The sequence below is a fragment of the Tamandua tetradactyla genome, chromosome 4, assembly GCF_023851605.1.
Source record: "Tamandua tetradactyla isolate mTamTet1 chromosome 4, mTamTet1.pri, whole genome shotgun sequence".
In the NCBI taxonomy this organism is placed as follows: domain Eukaryota; kingdom Metazoa; phylum Chordata; class Mammalia; order Pilosa; family Myrmecophagidae; genus Tamandua; species Tamandua tetradactyla.
In genome coordinates, this window is record NC_135330.1 from 100,730,575 (window position 1) to 100,748,406 (window position 17,832).

General features: G+C 40.9%; 1 protein-coding gene across 8 annotated transcripts in view; it reads left to right on the forward strand.

Moving 5' to 3' along the window:
- The first annotated feature begins 189 nt into the window (after window positions 1-189).
- PROSER1 (proline and serine rich 1) overlaps window positions 190-17,832 on the forward strand; it is a 37,950-nt gene continuing 20,307 nt past the window's right edge. The window contains exons 1-6 of one of the 8 annotated variants that reach the window (XM_077158037.1): window positions 193-454; window positions 2,648-2,713; window positions 4,943-5,011; window positions 14,203-14,297; window positions 15,274-15,367; window positions 17,316-17,426. In XM_077158037.1, coding sequence (XP_077014152.1) covers window positions 410-454; window positions 2,648-2,713; window positions 4,943-5,011; window positions 14,203-14,297; window positions 15,274-15,367; window positions 17,316-17,426 — 480 coding nt within the window. In that variant the 5' untranslated portion in view covers window positions 193-409. Of the gene's footprint in view, window positions 455-590; window positions 1,153-2,647; window positions 2,714-4,942; window positions 5,012-14,202; window positions 14,298-14,367; window positions 14,937-15,273; window positions 15,368-17,315; window positions 17,427-17,832 lie in introns of those variants that run through there. The other 7 variants (XM_077158038.1, XM_077158040.1, XM_077158039.1 and 4 more) reach the window with 7 other exon arrangements.

The window sequence follows — 17,832 nt, forward strand, 5'->3', positions numbered from 1 at the left end:
GGCCCGCTCCCGGAAGCCGCGGCCGCTGGCAACAAAGGGCCCCGCGCGCCCGGGGCCGCGGGAACGAGGAGCTGCGGCGGGCGCGAGGGGCGGCGAGGGGCCGCGGCGGGGATAGGCGGGCTGCGGCGGCGCCGGGCCTGGGCCGCAGGGCTCGGGGGACCCAGCCGGCTCCAGGCCCCGGGCTCGGGCCTGACGCGGGGCGGGCCCGGCGAGGCGCGGTTGTGGTTTTATTTTCTGAGAGAAACTTTCCTTCCCCAAAGTCGGCGTTTCGAGCCCCTGGCGCGCGCGGTTTGCCGCGCTCGGCGGCGTTGCCGGCCCTTTCCCGTCTCGGCGCGGCTCCCACAGTCGGCGGGCCCGCGCGGGATGACAGTGTCGCTGCCGACCGCGTAACGCCGAGGCCGGAGTCAAGATGGACAAAAAGTCGTTCGAGACGGTGCTGGATGAGATCCGGAAGGTAATGCGCTCGGCCCCCTCGGCTCCTCCTGGGTGCGAATATTCACGGTTGATTCTCTTCGCGGCGCTGCGTTTAGATCGCAGGAAATAAGGGTTCTCGGGTGGCCAGGTGGGTCTGAGTTGGGTCGGGTAGTGGGGAAGCCTCACTTGATAGAAGTAGGTGTTGTGTGGACGCCGAAGCTTTCTGAGACGCTGCGGTTCGCGGGGATCAGTTAGTCGGGCGTCCCGACCCCGGAGCCTGCCGGGTGGACGCGCGACCACGGCACTGTGCCCTGGGGTGGGGGTCTCACCGTTGAGCCTGGGCTGTCCTCGCGCGGTCCCGCGCGTGACTCGCCGCCGGGAAACGCGGAGAGAGCATTGACCTGGAGCCTTGAGCAAACAGAGGGCTCCTGTTAACATCGCAGGGACTCGCTGCACCGTTGTGTGGACAGGGCTAGCCAGACCGTGCAGGTGGTGGTCTGGTGTTTGCATACTTGTAAGACCCCAACAGAGAGGGGAGGAGTATTACTTTGTGCCCGGGTGCTGATTAGCTCGGTTTCTTATTCCTAAAATGGTCTCAAGACTTGCCACGTTTCTTCATCCTAGCTTTTTTCTTTTCCAATTTCACGTTAGGTTAAATTTACGTATTTGATACAGTTGAAGTTTGTAAAAGAATAGTGTATGGCTTCAAGTAAATCAGTAGGTTTCTACTTTTAGAAGGTAATGGACTGTCAATTTGCATATTCCCTCCCTTCTAAGTATTGTGAAGATACACGTAGTAAATAATAGTGGGGAAAATAGGAAATTTTCCAGAGATAAAAGTGTTTATGGTATATGGCAACTTACATTCTTATTTCTGGTCTGTGGTTAAAATGTCTTTTGCTCTCTCTATTAAATTGTTAAGACACGTAAGCTTTGTGTTAGTTTTGGATAAATGGGATAGAAATATATGTCTAGGTAAGTATGTGAATTAGTAAGTTGTGTTTTTTTAATTGCTTGAAGACTGTAAATTTAACTCAGTTTAAGCCAGGTAATCTCTTTCCCAAAGTGTCACCCAAGACCCCAGGCCTGTAGGTAATACTGGCCAGCACTCCTGGCATATTTAAAGCAGAGGTGGGTAAGGCATTGGGAAAAACACAGGGAGGTAGTGGAGTGGGTGGGGAGGAGAAAAGAGGGCACAAAACAACGTAGACTTTGCTTTTCAAAAGAAGGTCCTAATACTTTAACTCCTCACCGAGCCCTCGCCGTGAGTGCCGGTCTGCGTGCTCTCTCCACACATCATGTGCTGTGACCTCCCCGACAACTCGGTTATGAGCCGCTGCCTCCTGTTTCAGACACAGGCCTCCTCCGCGAGGTTGGCTGGTCTCCTCAAGCTTAGAGAGTAATTTAAGCCCGAGCAGTTGGACTCCTGCCCTTCCTGGGGACAGAGCTGGGCCCCTCAGGTGGGGTTGAGAGAATTGAAACAGGACCTGGGGCCGGCACAGTCCAGGCTTTGGTCCAGAGACCTGCTCTTGACTGCGTGTCCAGTAGCAGTGATGAAAGTCAGACCCTCCAGAGAACATTACCCGGAATGCCACATGCTGCTTCTCTTTTCACTTGTCTTTCAGTGGTTGGTGGCTCCTGAGTTGTGATAGTCTGGCATTTCCATCACCAAGTGCAGCACATACCTGCAGGGGTGATTTATTCCATTTCAGAAGGAAATCTGCATCTGTTGAACGCCTATATAGATCTAATGTTGACTGCTTAACCTTTGGGTGGGTGCTCAATGGAAGAGGAAGCGCTCATGGTGTTAAAATACTGCTGGTGGCGGCACAGGGATTGAACCAGGGTCCTTTGACTCCCTGGGCTCTCATCCCGTGGAAGTGCAGAGAGCCTCTTTCACTTGGTGCTTCATGGGCGTCAGTAAATGATGAATAAGAATGTCTCATGTGTTTAATTTTCTACTTAAAATCCACAGTTGTTGGATATGAGCTTTTCTGAAACTAACTACATTTACTCGAATTCCACATGTAAATTCTAATGTCGAATGCTGCCTGTCACAGTTTTATTCTCTTTCCTGGTCGCAGTGAGTAGGGAGGCCTCCAGGTCAGCGTGTCCCAGCATGGTGTGCCAAGACTAAGGGGATCTGCCCTGATCAGGGGTGCTTGGGCATCTGTGGTCTTTGTGGCTTACTATGCTGGGGGCACACACTCATGCTGGTTTCCATGTGTTTCAGGCTGTTTTGACAGAGTATAAGTTGAAAGCCCTTGAATATGTGCATGGCTACTTCTCCAGTGAGCAGGTACTTCTCGTGGTTTGTTTCTACCTCCTTTTTAAACCAGTGTAATTGTTATTGTCAGCTTACCTGCCGGTTAAGTTCAGAATTGTTGCTATTTTGTTAATGTATTTATTCAGTATATTTAGAGTCTTTCAGTTATGGCAGAAAACTGTAGAATTTATCATTTATAATTCAGGGGTATTTTAAAAAACAGTCCATTTCCATCACAGTTTCATATTCTAAAATGATTTTTAATTAGTATCTTTAAAAAAAGGCAATGTCTAAAATTTATAAACTTCTAATGGTAAACTTACCCAAATTTGTACAGTATTTAGAAGATAACAGTTGAGATTCACTATATAATATAAAAGAAAATTTGAACGAATGTTGAAGTATATTCTAATATGAAGCCAAATGAAAATTATAGCAGTGAGGAAAAAATACTGTATCCAATAAGTAGTTTCTGTACCTGCCAGAAGAAGACTGAACAAAGAATGTCTGATGTGTTTAATTTTCTACTTAAAATCCACAGTTGTTGGATATGAGATATACTACTATGCTTTAAGCATACTGTGCTTTAAGCATAGTAGTTTAGTGAAAACTTTTGTCCAGTTTTAAACCTATTACTTTAGGGTGAGGTTGCTAATTTAACCAAACATCTATGTTTATGTGTGTGTCTGTACATATGCATAAATATATGTACACACGCATACGTCACATAAATGGAGGGGGCGTGAGAGGATTTCTGAGACATGCTTGAAAATATGTGATAGAGAAACTAGGCACAGATAGAAGTTAAAATCTGGAGAACAGTTATGGAAAAGAGTGAGAAGATAGAAAGGGTAGACAGTGGATGAATCTATAGATTTAGTAAATGCTCCAAATATTCATCTATTTCTCAAGCACTTCAAAACTTGAATAACTTTGTAGAAGTTTTGCCCACTAAATTCTTAAAAGATAATTTATGATTTGCATTTGTTACTGCCTGTTTGAGTGTTTTTCCTCTGTCCTATTGCTTTTCTCAGAATCACCTTATGCATTTTTTAATTTAGTTACCCTGGTTAGAGGGTATGCCCTCACCTTTGCAGGAATAACGTTTTGCTATACAGCAAATGCTACATGGCATTTTAAAAAGATTTATAATTTATTTTTGCTAATAGCTTTTTTTTTTTGTTTTGAAATTTTGTAGAGCACTTTTTCCCTTCATGGTTGTTCCCTTTTGCTAAAGTTGCCTTGCAGACTTACTATGTTGAAGGTAGTTCTTTCTAAATCAGACATGATAGTAAAGCTTTGGGGTTGGTAGCATGCCATGTAGCATTTGCTGTATAGCAAAACGTTATTCCATAAAGGTGAGGGCATACCCTCTCACCAGGGTAACTAGAAAGTGTGTATTGTGCATAGGACTTGTTTGCTGTTTATTGATCTCTTTATAAAGAGTAAAAAGTTTTCCTCTTCTTCATGCATCACTCCAATTTCCAGCATTCACCTTGCTTTGTAGAGTAACTGAAGTCATAATGCATTTTCAGATACCCGCAGTAAAATAATTAATTTGGATTTGCAACCTTCTCCTTGAGGTACTGTTTCTTTCTGGCACACTGTTGGAGCCCTGAACAGGTGCTGTGACAACTACTGCCCCCGGCCGGGTGTGAGAGCCTGGGTGCCTGTGCTCTCAAAGTGAGGCATCTTGTAGAGGCTGATGGGATAATTGATGGTGATTCGTAGGTTTTTGGGAGATAGATCTGGTAGGAATCTGAGTATTATGCCCTCAGTGTTCAAGTAACAGGCTAGAAGTTGTAGGCCTATGCAAAAGGTCACCACTTAACAAAACTGTATTACTCTCCCCTACTGCTTTTTAAAGTTTCCATTTGTTATGCATCTTCTCCATCAATTACATCTCCACCCTTCCCTGCTTTGGACCCATGCTGTCCTGTGGCAGTGAATTTGCCCTCTCTGTGCTCTTTTGGTATTATCCACTGTGGCAGTCGCCATGGCATTCAACTTTCGAGCTCTTGAAATGGGCTCTTGAAATTCCTTTAAGGAATTGAATTTTTTTAATGTAATTTAATCTATTTAAACTTAAATAGCGCCTGCAGCAGCTCTAGTGGACAATGAGTTGTAGACAGACTCCAGTGCCATACTCATCACCTGGGCCCAAGCTGCATGCATGGAATAGTAATTCAAAGTTCTGAAATAGGTCTTAAAAGTGTTTGCAAAAACATTGCTGCTACAACTGAATTAGTTCTTTGCATTCAGGTAGTTGATTTGCTGAGATATTTTTCCTGGGCTGAACCTCAGTTGAAGGCAATGAAAGCATTACAACATGTAAGTAACTTATTTTTTCTTACAATGTAGAATTTAAGTATTGTAATTTTCCCCATTTTTCCATAATTTATTTTTAGTTGTAATTTGTATTTGAAAAGCTGACCCTAAATTTTACTGTACTTGGCTTTTTCAAATAACTATGTTAAGTTTTTGAAACTTCATAAGCTGTGCATTTAAATTGTGGGTACTCTTTTAAATTGTTCATCATAGTAGGTTTTTGTTGTTGTTTGTTTGTTTGTTTGCATGGGAAGGTGCTGGGAATCGAACCCGGGTCTCCGACATGACAGGCCAGAATTCTGCCATTGAACCACCGTCGCACCTCCCATCATAATGTTTTTATTGGGCAAGTTAGAGGAAGAAATAATCCTGGGCAAGCAAGCTATAGGATCTGAGTTCCTGGGTGTTTCTGTTTTTGAATATCTGTCTCCACCCTTTTGTACTTAGTCTCAGAAGATCATTTGGAAGGGTTTACTGTTCTGTGGTTTAGACCGGCAGTATCATAGTGAGCTTGCAGTGATGATGGAGCTATTTTATATCTCAGCCACATGGGGCTGGTGAGCTCTGTGTGAAGAAATGTATTTTACACTTTATTTACTATTACTTAGTTTAAATAGGCACATGTTTACCTGTGTTCACTGTACCCACAAACAGGGGTATCTGGCTCTATATAAAGATCTTTCAAGGGGTCAAGTTACTGTCCCTTACCTTCCTAAACTTATCTGCCTAAGAAAAATTGCTTGGTCTGTTAGTACTTTCCCACCTCTGTGTTAATTGCTTATTTCTACTGTACAAAAGAAAGGCCTGTATCACCCACCCCCTGGGGTTGCAAATCTTCCTCCAGGAACTGCAGAGACAAAGCTTTCCTTCTAAGAGGGAGAGCTAAGCAAAGAGAGATTCTGGCGGACATATTTATGGGTCTTGCCTTATTTTATCCAGGCAAAAAATTTATGACAGAACTCTGAGTCACCTGTCTGCCTGCCCAGCTTAGAATTAAAATTCAGAGATGAGGTGGGCATCATGAGGACCACATAATAAATACATTGGTTTAAGCTGAATTAAGCCCAGCCTTAATTCAAACAAGGACAGTCTGATTTGATTGATTGTTTTGACACGGAAGAGTCGTTTTGCCAATTAGGTTATATAGTGAGCATTTCCATAAAGTAAATTTTCCAAAACAATCGTATGAAAGCCTTTACAGATATATGAACTGACATATAAGAAAATTGATCTTTTTCAAATATTTAAACTTCTGATAAAATTTCTAGATGTCAATTTTGAAACATGTGGAGGAATACTGAGTTTTATCAGTTTGAGAACCTCTGCTCCAAATTTTTGGAATCTATTGGGGGTTGGTTTTAACCAACCTGACTTCTTACAGAAGGTTTGCTTTTGAATTTCTTTCACTGTGAACATAAATCTATAAATTGCCAAAATCTTCAACTGCTTTTCAGAAATAAAGGCACTCTAATCAAAGTACATAGCGTTCTACTCAATCCTGGTGAATTGTGCTGTCCAGTAAACTAAGACTCCTTGAGGGAATTTGGTGGAGTAGTACGTTCCAGGACAGTCTGTCTGCAGAACAACTGTTACAGAGTCAACTGTTCTGAAACTCTGGAGGCCAGTGGAAGACTGCAGCATCCAGGGAAGGGTGGGAGAAAGAGGCTGCCAGATTACTTTTAAATGCAAGGAAATTTCTTGGCAAGCAGCCATTATTGTTGCCTGTCCCTGCTCTTGCTGCAGCCCACATCTACTGGCGTAGCTTACTACTACCAGAAAGGGACATCAAAGTCCACTTCCCTAAGTGTGTGCCTGGGGTGGCCACTGATGATGACAGTTTTTGATTGTCTGCTAAGGATCGCTGGGTGTCCAGCTCTGAGAGGGCCTTGACTCCAACTCACCGCACATAAAGGCATGGAGGGGAGTTAAGGACAGTGCATGTCCTTAGCTGCGGAGGAATGTTGAAGAGCTGCACTCGCTGGGCGGGTCAGCAAAGCACAGCTTAGGGGAGCCATCCTGACCTCTCCCTCGTCCCTCTACAGGGTGGTTTGGAACCAGCTGGCACCCCTCTGTGGGTCTGTAGCCTTGTTCTCTCTGGGAGAGGCTAATTTGGGAAATGCCTGTCCTGTGTGCTGTAACCCTTCACCCAGAATATGTTCTCCAGACAAAAGCAACTGGAAACAAAGCAGTGTAAGAAACTAATGAGGTGGATGCCTGGGGCGGAAGCTTACCTGCTTTGATTCTAGAAGCAGAAGGCACCGGAGAGGGAGAAGTTCTGTCTCTTGGGAAGAAGAAGGGGGCATTCAGATACGTATAAATGGCCACCTGCAAGTACTAGCCCAGGTCAGGCTGTAAACCCAGAAAAGACAGGGAGAACCCTGCACTTTACATTTTCCTTAGATGGACCTTCCTGGTAGGAGGACTGGCACTTGAAAAAATCTATGCTGTATCAGCAATCAGCAGCTGGTTATATAAATTCAAGAGATAGATATCTCAGGGAATAAATCCTATAGTAACATTTTAAAATATTAAAATGTACAGAGTACAACAAAAAATTACAAGACAAAGAAAGAAACAAAAAATGATGGCCCATCCAAAGGAAGAGGAGAAAAGTCTAGAAAACAGAACCAGACTGTAGATATACTGGGCAAAGTCTTTAAAAAAATAATCGTAAGTATATTCAAAGATGAGAAAGAACTGAAGGAGATCAGGAAAACAATGAATGAACAATATGTGAATCTCAATAAAGTGATAAAAGTTTTAAAAAGGAACCAAATAAAACTACTGGACATGAAGACAGTGAGTGGAATGAAAAATTCCCAGGAGAGTTTCAACAGTAGATTGAAGCTGACAGAAGAAATAGTTAATGAACTCAGAGACAAGACAATTGAAATGAGTGAGGCTGAGATGCAGAAAGTAAAACGAATCCTAAAAAGTGAAAATAGCCTGAGTTCTCTGGGATACCATCAAATGTACTGGTGTATGCATTATGAGGTCCTAGAAGAATAAGAAGAGAGGAGGGGCAGAGGGAATAGTCAAAGAAATAATGACAGAAAACTTCCCAAATTTAACAAAGAATATAAATATGCATGTCTGAGAAGCCTGGAGAATACCATAGGATAAACTTGAAGAAACATATACCCTGTCAATACTGGTCAAACTGTCAAATGCGAAGGACAAGGGGAGAATTCTGAAAACTGCAAGAGAAAAGCAACCTTACTGTGTACACTGGAGTTCCGATTTGATTGAGTACTGTTTCTCATCAGAAACTGTGGAGGCAAGGAGGCAGTGGGCTGAAATCAAGTGTTAAAAGGAATCAATTGCTTAACAATTTTATATTCAAAAATGAGGGAGAGAGTCAAATATTCCCAGATAAACAAAATCTGAAGGAGTTCATCACGGCTAGACCTGCCCTGGACGCAATGTTAAAGGAAGTTCTTGAGACTAAGAGGGAAAGGCACTAGGCAGTGTTCAAAGCGGCATAAAAACATAAAGACCTCCAGTAAAGGTAACCATGTGGGTAATTATAAATGCCAGTCACATTATATTATTTTTTTGGTGTATAACTCTACCTCTGACTTCCTATAGGTGCTGAAATGCAAAGGCACAAAAAGTAATGATGAATCTATGGTTTTGGACCGCCACTGTAATTTGTAGTAAGTACAGAGAAAGGTGGAGAGGCAGAGAGCTATTGGAACAGTGTATGTGTTGAAGTCAAGTTGGTATCAGATATCATTGTTACGTATTTAGGATGTTAAATTTTAACCCCATGGTAATCATAAGGAAAATATATAAAAAATGTATCCAGATTGAGAGGAGAAGGGACTCTATGGAACAATACAAAAAATGAAATAAATATGAAAGAGAAGGTGTTAATGAAAGAATTGAAGGCCAGAAGACTTCCAAAGATTATATAGCAAAATTACAGAGCAAGTCCTCCATTATCAATATGACTTTAAATGGAAATGGATTAAATTCTCCAGTCAAAAGGCACAGATTGGCAGAATGGATAAAAAAGCATGACCAAACTATATGCTGTTTACCAGACACCTTAAATTCAAGGATGTGAGTAAGTAAAAAGTGAGTTGATGGAAACACATACATCGTTCAAGTAGTAACCAAAAGACAGCTGGGGTAGCTGTAGTAATTTACAATAAAATTGACTTGACTTCAGAAACAGTTATGAGGAAAGAAACAGAAAGACAAGAAATAAAAAAAAAAAACAATAAAAAGAAAAGAAAAACAAAAATAAAATAAAAAAAACAGTTATGAGGGGAAAAGCTGATCATTATATACTGATAAAGGGGCTGACTCAACAGGGAGATGTAATTGTAAGTAGACATGCACCGAACAGCAGAGCCACAGAAGCATGAGGTGCAAATACTGTCAGATTTGAAGAGAGAAATTGACATTTCTACATTAATAGTAGGAGATTTTAATTCACCACTTTCAATAATGGATAGAACATCTAGACAGAAGATCCACAAGGAAGCACAAGACTTGTACAATACTCTCAACTGACTTAACCGACATATGAAAACACCTGACCCCACAACAACAGGAAGCATGCGCTTCTCTAATGCACATGAAAGATTTTACCTTAGGTCACAAAACAGGTCTCAGTAAACTGAGACATATTGGAATCACACAGCATATCTTCTCTGACCACAGTGGAATGAAGCTAGAAGTCAGTAACAGAGTGAGGAATGGAAAATTCACAGTGATGTGGAAATTTTGTCGTCCTAAACAACTAGTGGGTTAAAGAGGAAATCACAAAGAAAATTAGGAAGTATCATGAGATGAATGAAAATGGAAACACAGTATACCATAACTTATGGGATGCCACAAAAGTAGAGCTGATGAAAATTCTTAGCTCTAAATGCTTACATTAAAAAAGAAGAAAGATTCCTAATCAGAGACCTGACTTCAGATCTTGGAAGAACTAGAAAAAAAGAACAACTAAACCCAAACCAAGCAGAAAGAAAGAAAGAAACACTAGAGAGAATTAACAAAACTGAAAGTTCTTTGAAAAGATCAACAGATTTGACAAACCTTTAACTAGATTGACAGAAAAGAGAAAGGACACGAATGACTGCGATCAGAAATAAAAAGGGGGACATTACTATCAACCTGACTGAAGAATGACTGTAAGAGGATGCTATAAACAGTTGTGCACCAATAAATTAGATAACTTTGATGAAATGGACAAAATCTTACAAATAAACTGCCATCGCTGACTCAAGAAAAAATAGAAGAGCACGAAAAATGAATAACTAGTAAGGAGATTGAATTAGTAATCAAAAACCTCCCCCAAAAGATAGGCCAGGATCTGATGAATTTGCAGGGAAATCTTACTAAACATTCTAGGAAGAACTAACACCGATCCTGCTCAAACTCTTCTAAAAAGTTTGTGGAGGTAATACTCTACCTAATCCTATGAGGCCAACATCACTGTCATACCAAAGCCAGATAATGATACTACAAGAATAGATAATTACAGACCACTATCCCTTATGAATATGGATGCAGAAATCCTCAACAGAGTACTTGGAATCTGAATGCAACAGCACTTTAAAATAATTATACACAGTGATAAAAAGTGGGAATTATCCCAGGTATGCAAGGTTAACAATGTAAAATCAATATTATACCCCACATTAACAGAATGAAGGGGAAAAAAAAAAAAGCATGAACATCTCAATTAATGTAGAAATGCCATTTGTCAAAATCCAGCCCCTCTTCTTAATCTTTCTTAAAAAAATACTTAGAACTTAGGAATAGAAGGAAACTACTTCAGCATGATATAGGGCATTTGTGAAAAATACGCCCCTAATATCCTATTCAGTGGTGAAATACTGGAAGAGTTCCCTCTAAGGTTTGTAGCAGGATAAGGATGCTCACTGTCACCACTGTTACTCATCATTGTACCTGAAGTTCCAGCCAGAGCCATTAGGCAAGAAAAAGAAATAAAAAGCATCCAAATTGGAAAAGAAGAAGTGAAATTTTCCCTATTTGCAGATGACATAATCCAAAATACAGAAAATCCTGAAAAATCCACGATGAAACTCCTAGAATCAATAAGTGAATTCAATAAAGTTGGCAGGGTACAAGATCAACACCCTAAAGTTAGTAATGTTTTATATACTTGTAAAGTAATGAACAACTGGGAGATGAAATCAAGGAAAAAATTACATTTACCCTAGCAGCTCAAAGAATCAACTATCTAGGAATAAATCTAAGGATATAAAAGGCTATGTATGCTAAAAAAAAAAAAATTGATAAAAAAAATCAGAGAAGACCCAAATAAATAGAGGGACATTCATTTTTATGTGTTGGAGAATAAATATTGCTGAGATGTCAGTTTTACCCAAAGATATTTACAGATTTAACACAATCCCAATAAAAATTCCAACAGCCTTCTTTCAGAAATGGAAAAGTCAGTCATCAATATGTATGGAAGGGTAAGGAGCCCCAAATTTAGCTAAAACCATTTTGAAAAAGAACAAAATTGGAGGGCTCATACTTCCTGATCTTTTTATTGACAAAACAATGTACGAACACAAACATTCTTAAAATACGAATATCCCATACATGGTGTACAGTCAGTGGCTCACAATATCATTACATAGTTGTATATTCATCACCATATCATTTTTTAGAGCATTTGCATTTTCTCCAGAAAAAGAAATAAAAAGAAAAAAGAAAAAATTCATACATACCATATCCCTTACCCCTCCCTCTCTTTGACCACTAGTATTTCCATCTACCCAGTGTATTTTAACCTTTGTTCCCCCTATTATTTGTTCATATTTTTATCCATATTTTTTACTCATCTGTCCATACCCTAGATAAAGGGAACATCAGACACAAGGTTTTCACAATCACACAGTCCCACACTGTAAACATTTTATCTTCAGACATTCATCTTCAAGAAGCAAGGCTACTAGAGCACAGCTCTACAGTTGCAGGTGCTTCCCTTTAGCCACTCAAATACACCCTAAACTGAAAAGGGATATCTATATAATGTGTAAGGGTCACCTCTAGGATAACCTCTCGTGTCTGTTTGGAATCTCTCAGCCACTGACACTGTATTTTTTTCTCATTTCTCCCTTCCCCCTTTTAGTCAAGAAGGCTTTCTCAATCCCTTGATGCTGGGTCCCATATCATCCCGGGAGTTCTGTCCCAGGGAGATTTACACCTCTGAGTCATGTCCCAATAGGAGGGGAGGGCAGTGGATTCCCTTGCCGTCTGGACTTAGAGAGGCCACATCTGTGCAACAAAAGAGGTTCTCTGGGGGTGACTCTTAGGCCTAATTTTGAGTAGGCTTAGTGTACCCTTTGCAGGAATAAGGTTCATAGGGGCGAACCCCAAGATCGGAGGCTTGGCTTATTAATTTGATTGTCCCCACTGCTTGCAAGAATATCAGAAATTCTCCAAATGGGGAAGTTGAATCTTTCCCTCTTTTTCCCCTTTCCCTTAAGGGGACCCTGCAAATACTTCTTTATTCACTGTCCAAATCACTCTGGGATTTATCAGGGCATCACACTAACAAAATCTCATGTCCTGTTCAGGATTCCATGTACTATGGTGTTCAACTGAACTGACCATACAAGTTAAATTAGGAAATGCACTACCCAAAATGCAAATTTTGCGCCAAATAAACATCTCTCCCTTTAGTCTCACACAGAATACTTCCCAATCTTAAAACTTATTACAAAGGCCAGTAATCAAAATAGCATGATACTGGTACACACACAGACATAGACGACTGGAATCAAGTTGGGAGCTCAGAAATCAACCCTCATGTTTATGGCTAACTGATTTTTGACAAGGGTGCCAAGACCATTCATTTGGGAAAGAATAGTTTCTTCAACAGATGTGCTGGGAAACTGGATAAGCATATGCAAAGTAGTCAAGCTGCTGCCACTGTGGAAGGCTGTGTGTCAGTTGCTCAGGAAGCTGAAGGCAAGGACTAGGACAGATATTTGCACATTGATATTCATAGTGATATTATTCACAATTGCTGAAAGATGGAAGCAACCCAAGAGTCCCTACATAATATGGTATATAACATATAATGGAACATTATTTAGCTGTATAAAGGAATGAAGTCCTGAATCATGGAACAACATGGAGGAACCTTAAGGATAAAGGGAACATCAGACACAAGGTTATTGTGTCTTAAGGATATTGAATGAAGTAAGCCAGACACAAAAGAACAAATACTGTATGATCTTATTGATATGAAATAATTAAATAAGCAAAGTTGTTGAGTCAGAATCTAGAACATACATTACCAGGGGACAGGGTAGGGGTAGAGAATAGGAAATTATGGCATAAAAGGTGCAGAGTACCTATTTGGGACGATGGAATGGTTTTGGTAGTAGATGGTGGTGGCCCTAGCACAATATTGTGCATCTAGTTAACACCACTGAATTACATGTTTGTGGTTAAAAGGGGGAAACTTTAGGTTGTGTATACACTATTAGAATTAAAATTTTTAAAAAATCCATGGAACTGCACAAAACAAACTGAACCCAAGGTGAGCTAACCATGGACTGTAGTTACTAGTGCAGTTATGAGACTGGGCTTCTTTCGAGTGTGAGAAGTGCACCTCACCAGTTCACAGTGTTACTAGCAGGGTGATATATGGGATCCCTGTATTTATGCATGATCTGTAAACCCACTACTTCTCTAATAAAATAAGTAAACAGTATTAACAAGTGAATGTAAGGAAGTTAGGCAGTAAAGAAACCTGTTCAGCCCAGCACTTCCTCACATGGAGCTCAACACCGTGGGTCTCTTTGGGAAGTGCTGATTTGCAGAACACCTGGCCCCTCAGCTAAGGAATATCGTACATTTTCCTGACTCCCTGAGCAGTGCAGTCTCCCGTATATGCAAGTACCACTTTTTATATTAACCTTTCCTGAGGAGAGTAGGATAGGTAGTTTTTTTTTTTTAATTCTAGAATGAACACATTGAGAAATAGGAATAAAAAAGAGCTCATAAGAAGACTTTGATCTTGAACTGGAATACTTACATTGAAAGAACCTACATTTAATTTCTGTAATTTTACAACTTCCTTTATGAGCAAAGAGTTTTAATTTAAAATGTTTATTTTAAGAATGTTTTAACTGTACTTTCCCAAAAAAATTTTCTTGTGTTGAAAATAAATTTACTTTTTATATTAACAGAAAATGGTAGCTGTTCACCCAGCAGAAGTGGTCAATATACTCAATTGTTTCACCTTCAGTAAAGATAAGCTAGTTGCACTTGAACTGTTAGCTTCGTAAGTATTTTCCTTTTTACTTCATTGGAGAAAAACTTGGAAGACTTTTTTTTATTATTATTATTTATTTATTTATTTTTTTGGAAGACTTTTAAAGTGTCTTTTAACTTACTAATGTGTGTTAATGTGTCAGAACTTATATTAGTAAATGGAACTTATAAAATATATTCTATGAAAGCCTAGTTCTGAATTCTTATTTCTTCATATGAATAAATATCTAGTGTAGTTATTACACATGAGTATACATTGCAAGATAATGGGATTTATCCACCCAGTTATTTCATCTGGTTGGTATACATTGCAGCAACTTGCTTTGCCTTCCCCTGAGTAGTTTGAAAGGCATGCAGGAAAAGACAGGATTTAGAGTAAAGCTCCTTACTGACAGCATATTTCTTTGCAAGGTACTTATTCTCTGTGAACCATATTTTCCTCAGTTTAAAAACTAGGGGTCTCGCCTACCTAATGGGGTCTGTGAGCTAACAATGATGATGTTCTGCGGAGGCCCAGCCTGTGGCACGGGGTCCTGTGAGCGCGGCCACAGGGAGAGGAAGGAGCCAGTCCACTGCAGACCTATTGGTCAGTGCTGTTTACGGATGGCACATGCAGGCCCACGAAAGCACATAGAGAATCAAACATATGGTAGAACTTCATTTTTTAATTAACTGTAATTTTTATGTACTTGACACAAGAGTTTGTTCTTTTGCCATCACTCTCCTAACACTTGGTGAAGAGAGTATATTTTCAGGAATCTCAAAATGGTGATTTATATCTGCAGCATTTCTGTGTTGGTTTTAGATAACCTCATTCAGTTATAATCACGTTATATAAAGCATGCTGTTTAAATAGATTTGTTAAAAGTAAATAAGCAAACTTTTGCTGTGGCATAGGACAAACACTCAGTTGTGTTTGTACAGGAAACGTATTCTATGTGTGTACAGGTTCTTACGTGAAAAGCTAAATTGTATTTCCTTTTTAGAAACATAGTTGATGCTCAGAATTCTCGCCCCATTGAAGATTTATTCAGGATAAACATGTCTGAGAAGAAACGGTGCAAGAGAGTTCTTGAACAGGTAATTTCTTCCAGATTGCTATGTAAATGGTTTGTTGGTGTGTTTGAATGTTGATGTAGTAAAGAGGACCTCTCCTGTTGCTCCACTAACTTCAGTACAATGGAGGAAGAGGTGGCGTCATTGCAGTCAACAGAATAGAAATAGAGCTGGGCAGGGATGCTGTAGTGAGTGAAATGCTGAGGGTGAGAAATAGAGCTGGGTAGGGGTGTGGGAGCTGAATGAGTTGGTTGAGTATGAGAAATAAGAGCTGGGCAGGGGTGCTGGAGCCGAGTGGGATAGAAAGGGTGAGAAATAGAGTTGGGCAGAGGTGCTAGAGCAGAGTGAGACAGACGGAGAAGGTGAGAAGTGGAGCTGGGCAGGGGTGCTGGAGCCAAGTGAGCTGGTGAGGGTGAGAAGTGGAGTTGGGCAGAGCTGTGGAGCCGAGTGCAGTGAAGATGAGAAATAGAGCTAAGCGGGGGTTCTGGAGCCAAGTAAGCTGGTGAAAGTGAGAAGTGGAGGTGGGCAGGGGTGTGGAGCTGAGTGAGCTGGTGAGGGTGAGAAGTGGAGGTGGGCAGGGGTGTAGAGCCGAGTGTGATGGAGACAGTGAGACACCAGTGAGCCACTCAGGATGGCCCCATGGGGGGGCTTATGTCTTAATAGCTGGTAGCTTTGTTGTGGCTTCAAGCTTTTTTCTTGTAATTTTATGTATTTAGGAAGTTGATTTTACTATATCACAAGACTTATGTTTATTAAATCCAGAAGAAATGAATATTAAAGCCAAATTCTAGCTTACTAATCTAAAATCCACAGGAATGAGAGCCTGGAAGACTGACTTTGCCATCTGAGGCAGCTATTTCCTGGGCAGTGAGCACTGGCAGCTGAGTGGGTAATCAGAAATCGTGCCTCTTACCCTAGGCCTTGCCACTCAGGGCCTGCCCTGGGCTCGGAAGTGAGCAGGGACTGGGTCTGAGCCGTGGCTCTTCACTTTCACGACTTCCTGGTTGGGGTTTTGACTGAAATCTTGAAGGTGCCGTGCATTTTATTGCTGTAGTTTTCTTCCTTATAAAGTGTTCTGACCGTGCCACTTTCCTCCTCAGAAACGCTCGGTGCCTGGAAATTCTGTGGAGTAGGCCTTATGGTAGGGTGGTATGTTAGGACAGCTTCTTTGGAAGGTGAACTTGCAGAAACTTTACCATGTTCATACCTTTTGGTCCCAAAGTTTTACTTCTAGAAATTTATTCTAAGGAACTAGAAATGCACAAATTCATATATAAGGGTATTCACCCCAAAACTTATAATGCCGCAAAACTGCAGTGGGTTGGCATGTTTGACAAGGAGCTGGATTATATGGCTAGTGTAAGATAGGTGTTGTTCGTGAGTTTATAAAACCAATATAACACAAGAGCTGTGTCATTAGTACTTTTAAAACAACTCTATGTACAGAACTTGAGGTTCCTGTAATGCAGTAAGGTGCTTTTGGAATATATATCATGTAATACAGTGTTTCATTTATCTGCTGTTTACTGAGTACCAACTCAGTATGTGTTAAGAACTGTTTCAGAAGCAGAGATGGGACAAGCAGGCCAGGCGAAATCTTCTTTCCTCATGCCGTCTCCTATTTATCTCATATTTTTCAACAGTGTAGCTCTTTGGTCGACCACTTTCCTGCTCTTTGCGTTTCCTCCAGGGCAGGGACCATGACTACTCCATCACTTGTTGCTTCTCACACGCGCTGGGTGCTTGGAGAGATGAGATGGGGTCAGTAATAAAATGGACAGAATCATTGTGAATTTGAAGCAATTTCACTTACTCATTTTGGTTGTGTTTACACTGTCAGTGCTGAGTGATGTCAGCTTAGATCAATGGTGATGCTGTTTCCTAATTCCTCTGTCTTAGCCAGGCTTTCCGATACGTGGAGTGCCTGACTCTGATGTGCTCTTTTACATCCCTCCTGTTCATTATGTTCCAGGCTTTCAAGGGAGGCTGCAAAGCTCCTCATGCCATGATATCATCTTGTGGAACGATTCCAGGAAATCCATATCCTAAAGGAAAACCTAGTCGCATAAATGGAATTTTCCCAGTAAGCACATACTTCTGTGGTTATACTGAAATTTTTGTTGATTATGGGAAGAATTTCACAAAGGAAAGAATTTCATTGTGTGCCTCTAGACAATCTGTGTCCATGTAAAATACAGGAACCTGTGTTTGTGACTTTAATAGGGAAAGGTCTTTGTAGATAAAATTAAATTAGATGAGGGCATCCTGGATTAGGTGGGCTCTAAATCCAGTGTGACTGGTGTACTTCCAGGAAGAGCCAAATTTGGACACAGAGACATAGCACAGAGGGAAGTGGGCCATGTGATGATGGGGCAGAGATTGGAGGAATGTATCCCCAAACCCAAGGACACCAGGGCTTGTCAGCCACCACCAGAAGCTGGGGAGAGCCTGGAGTGGAGGGGTTTGAGGAGTGCATTTGGTAAACTCTG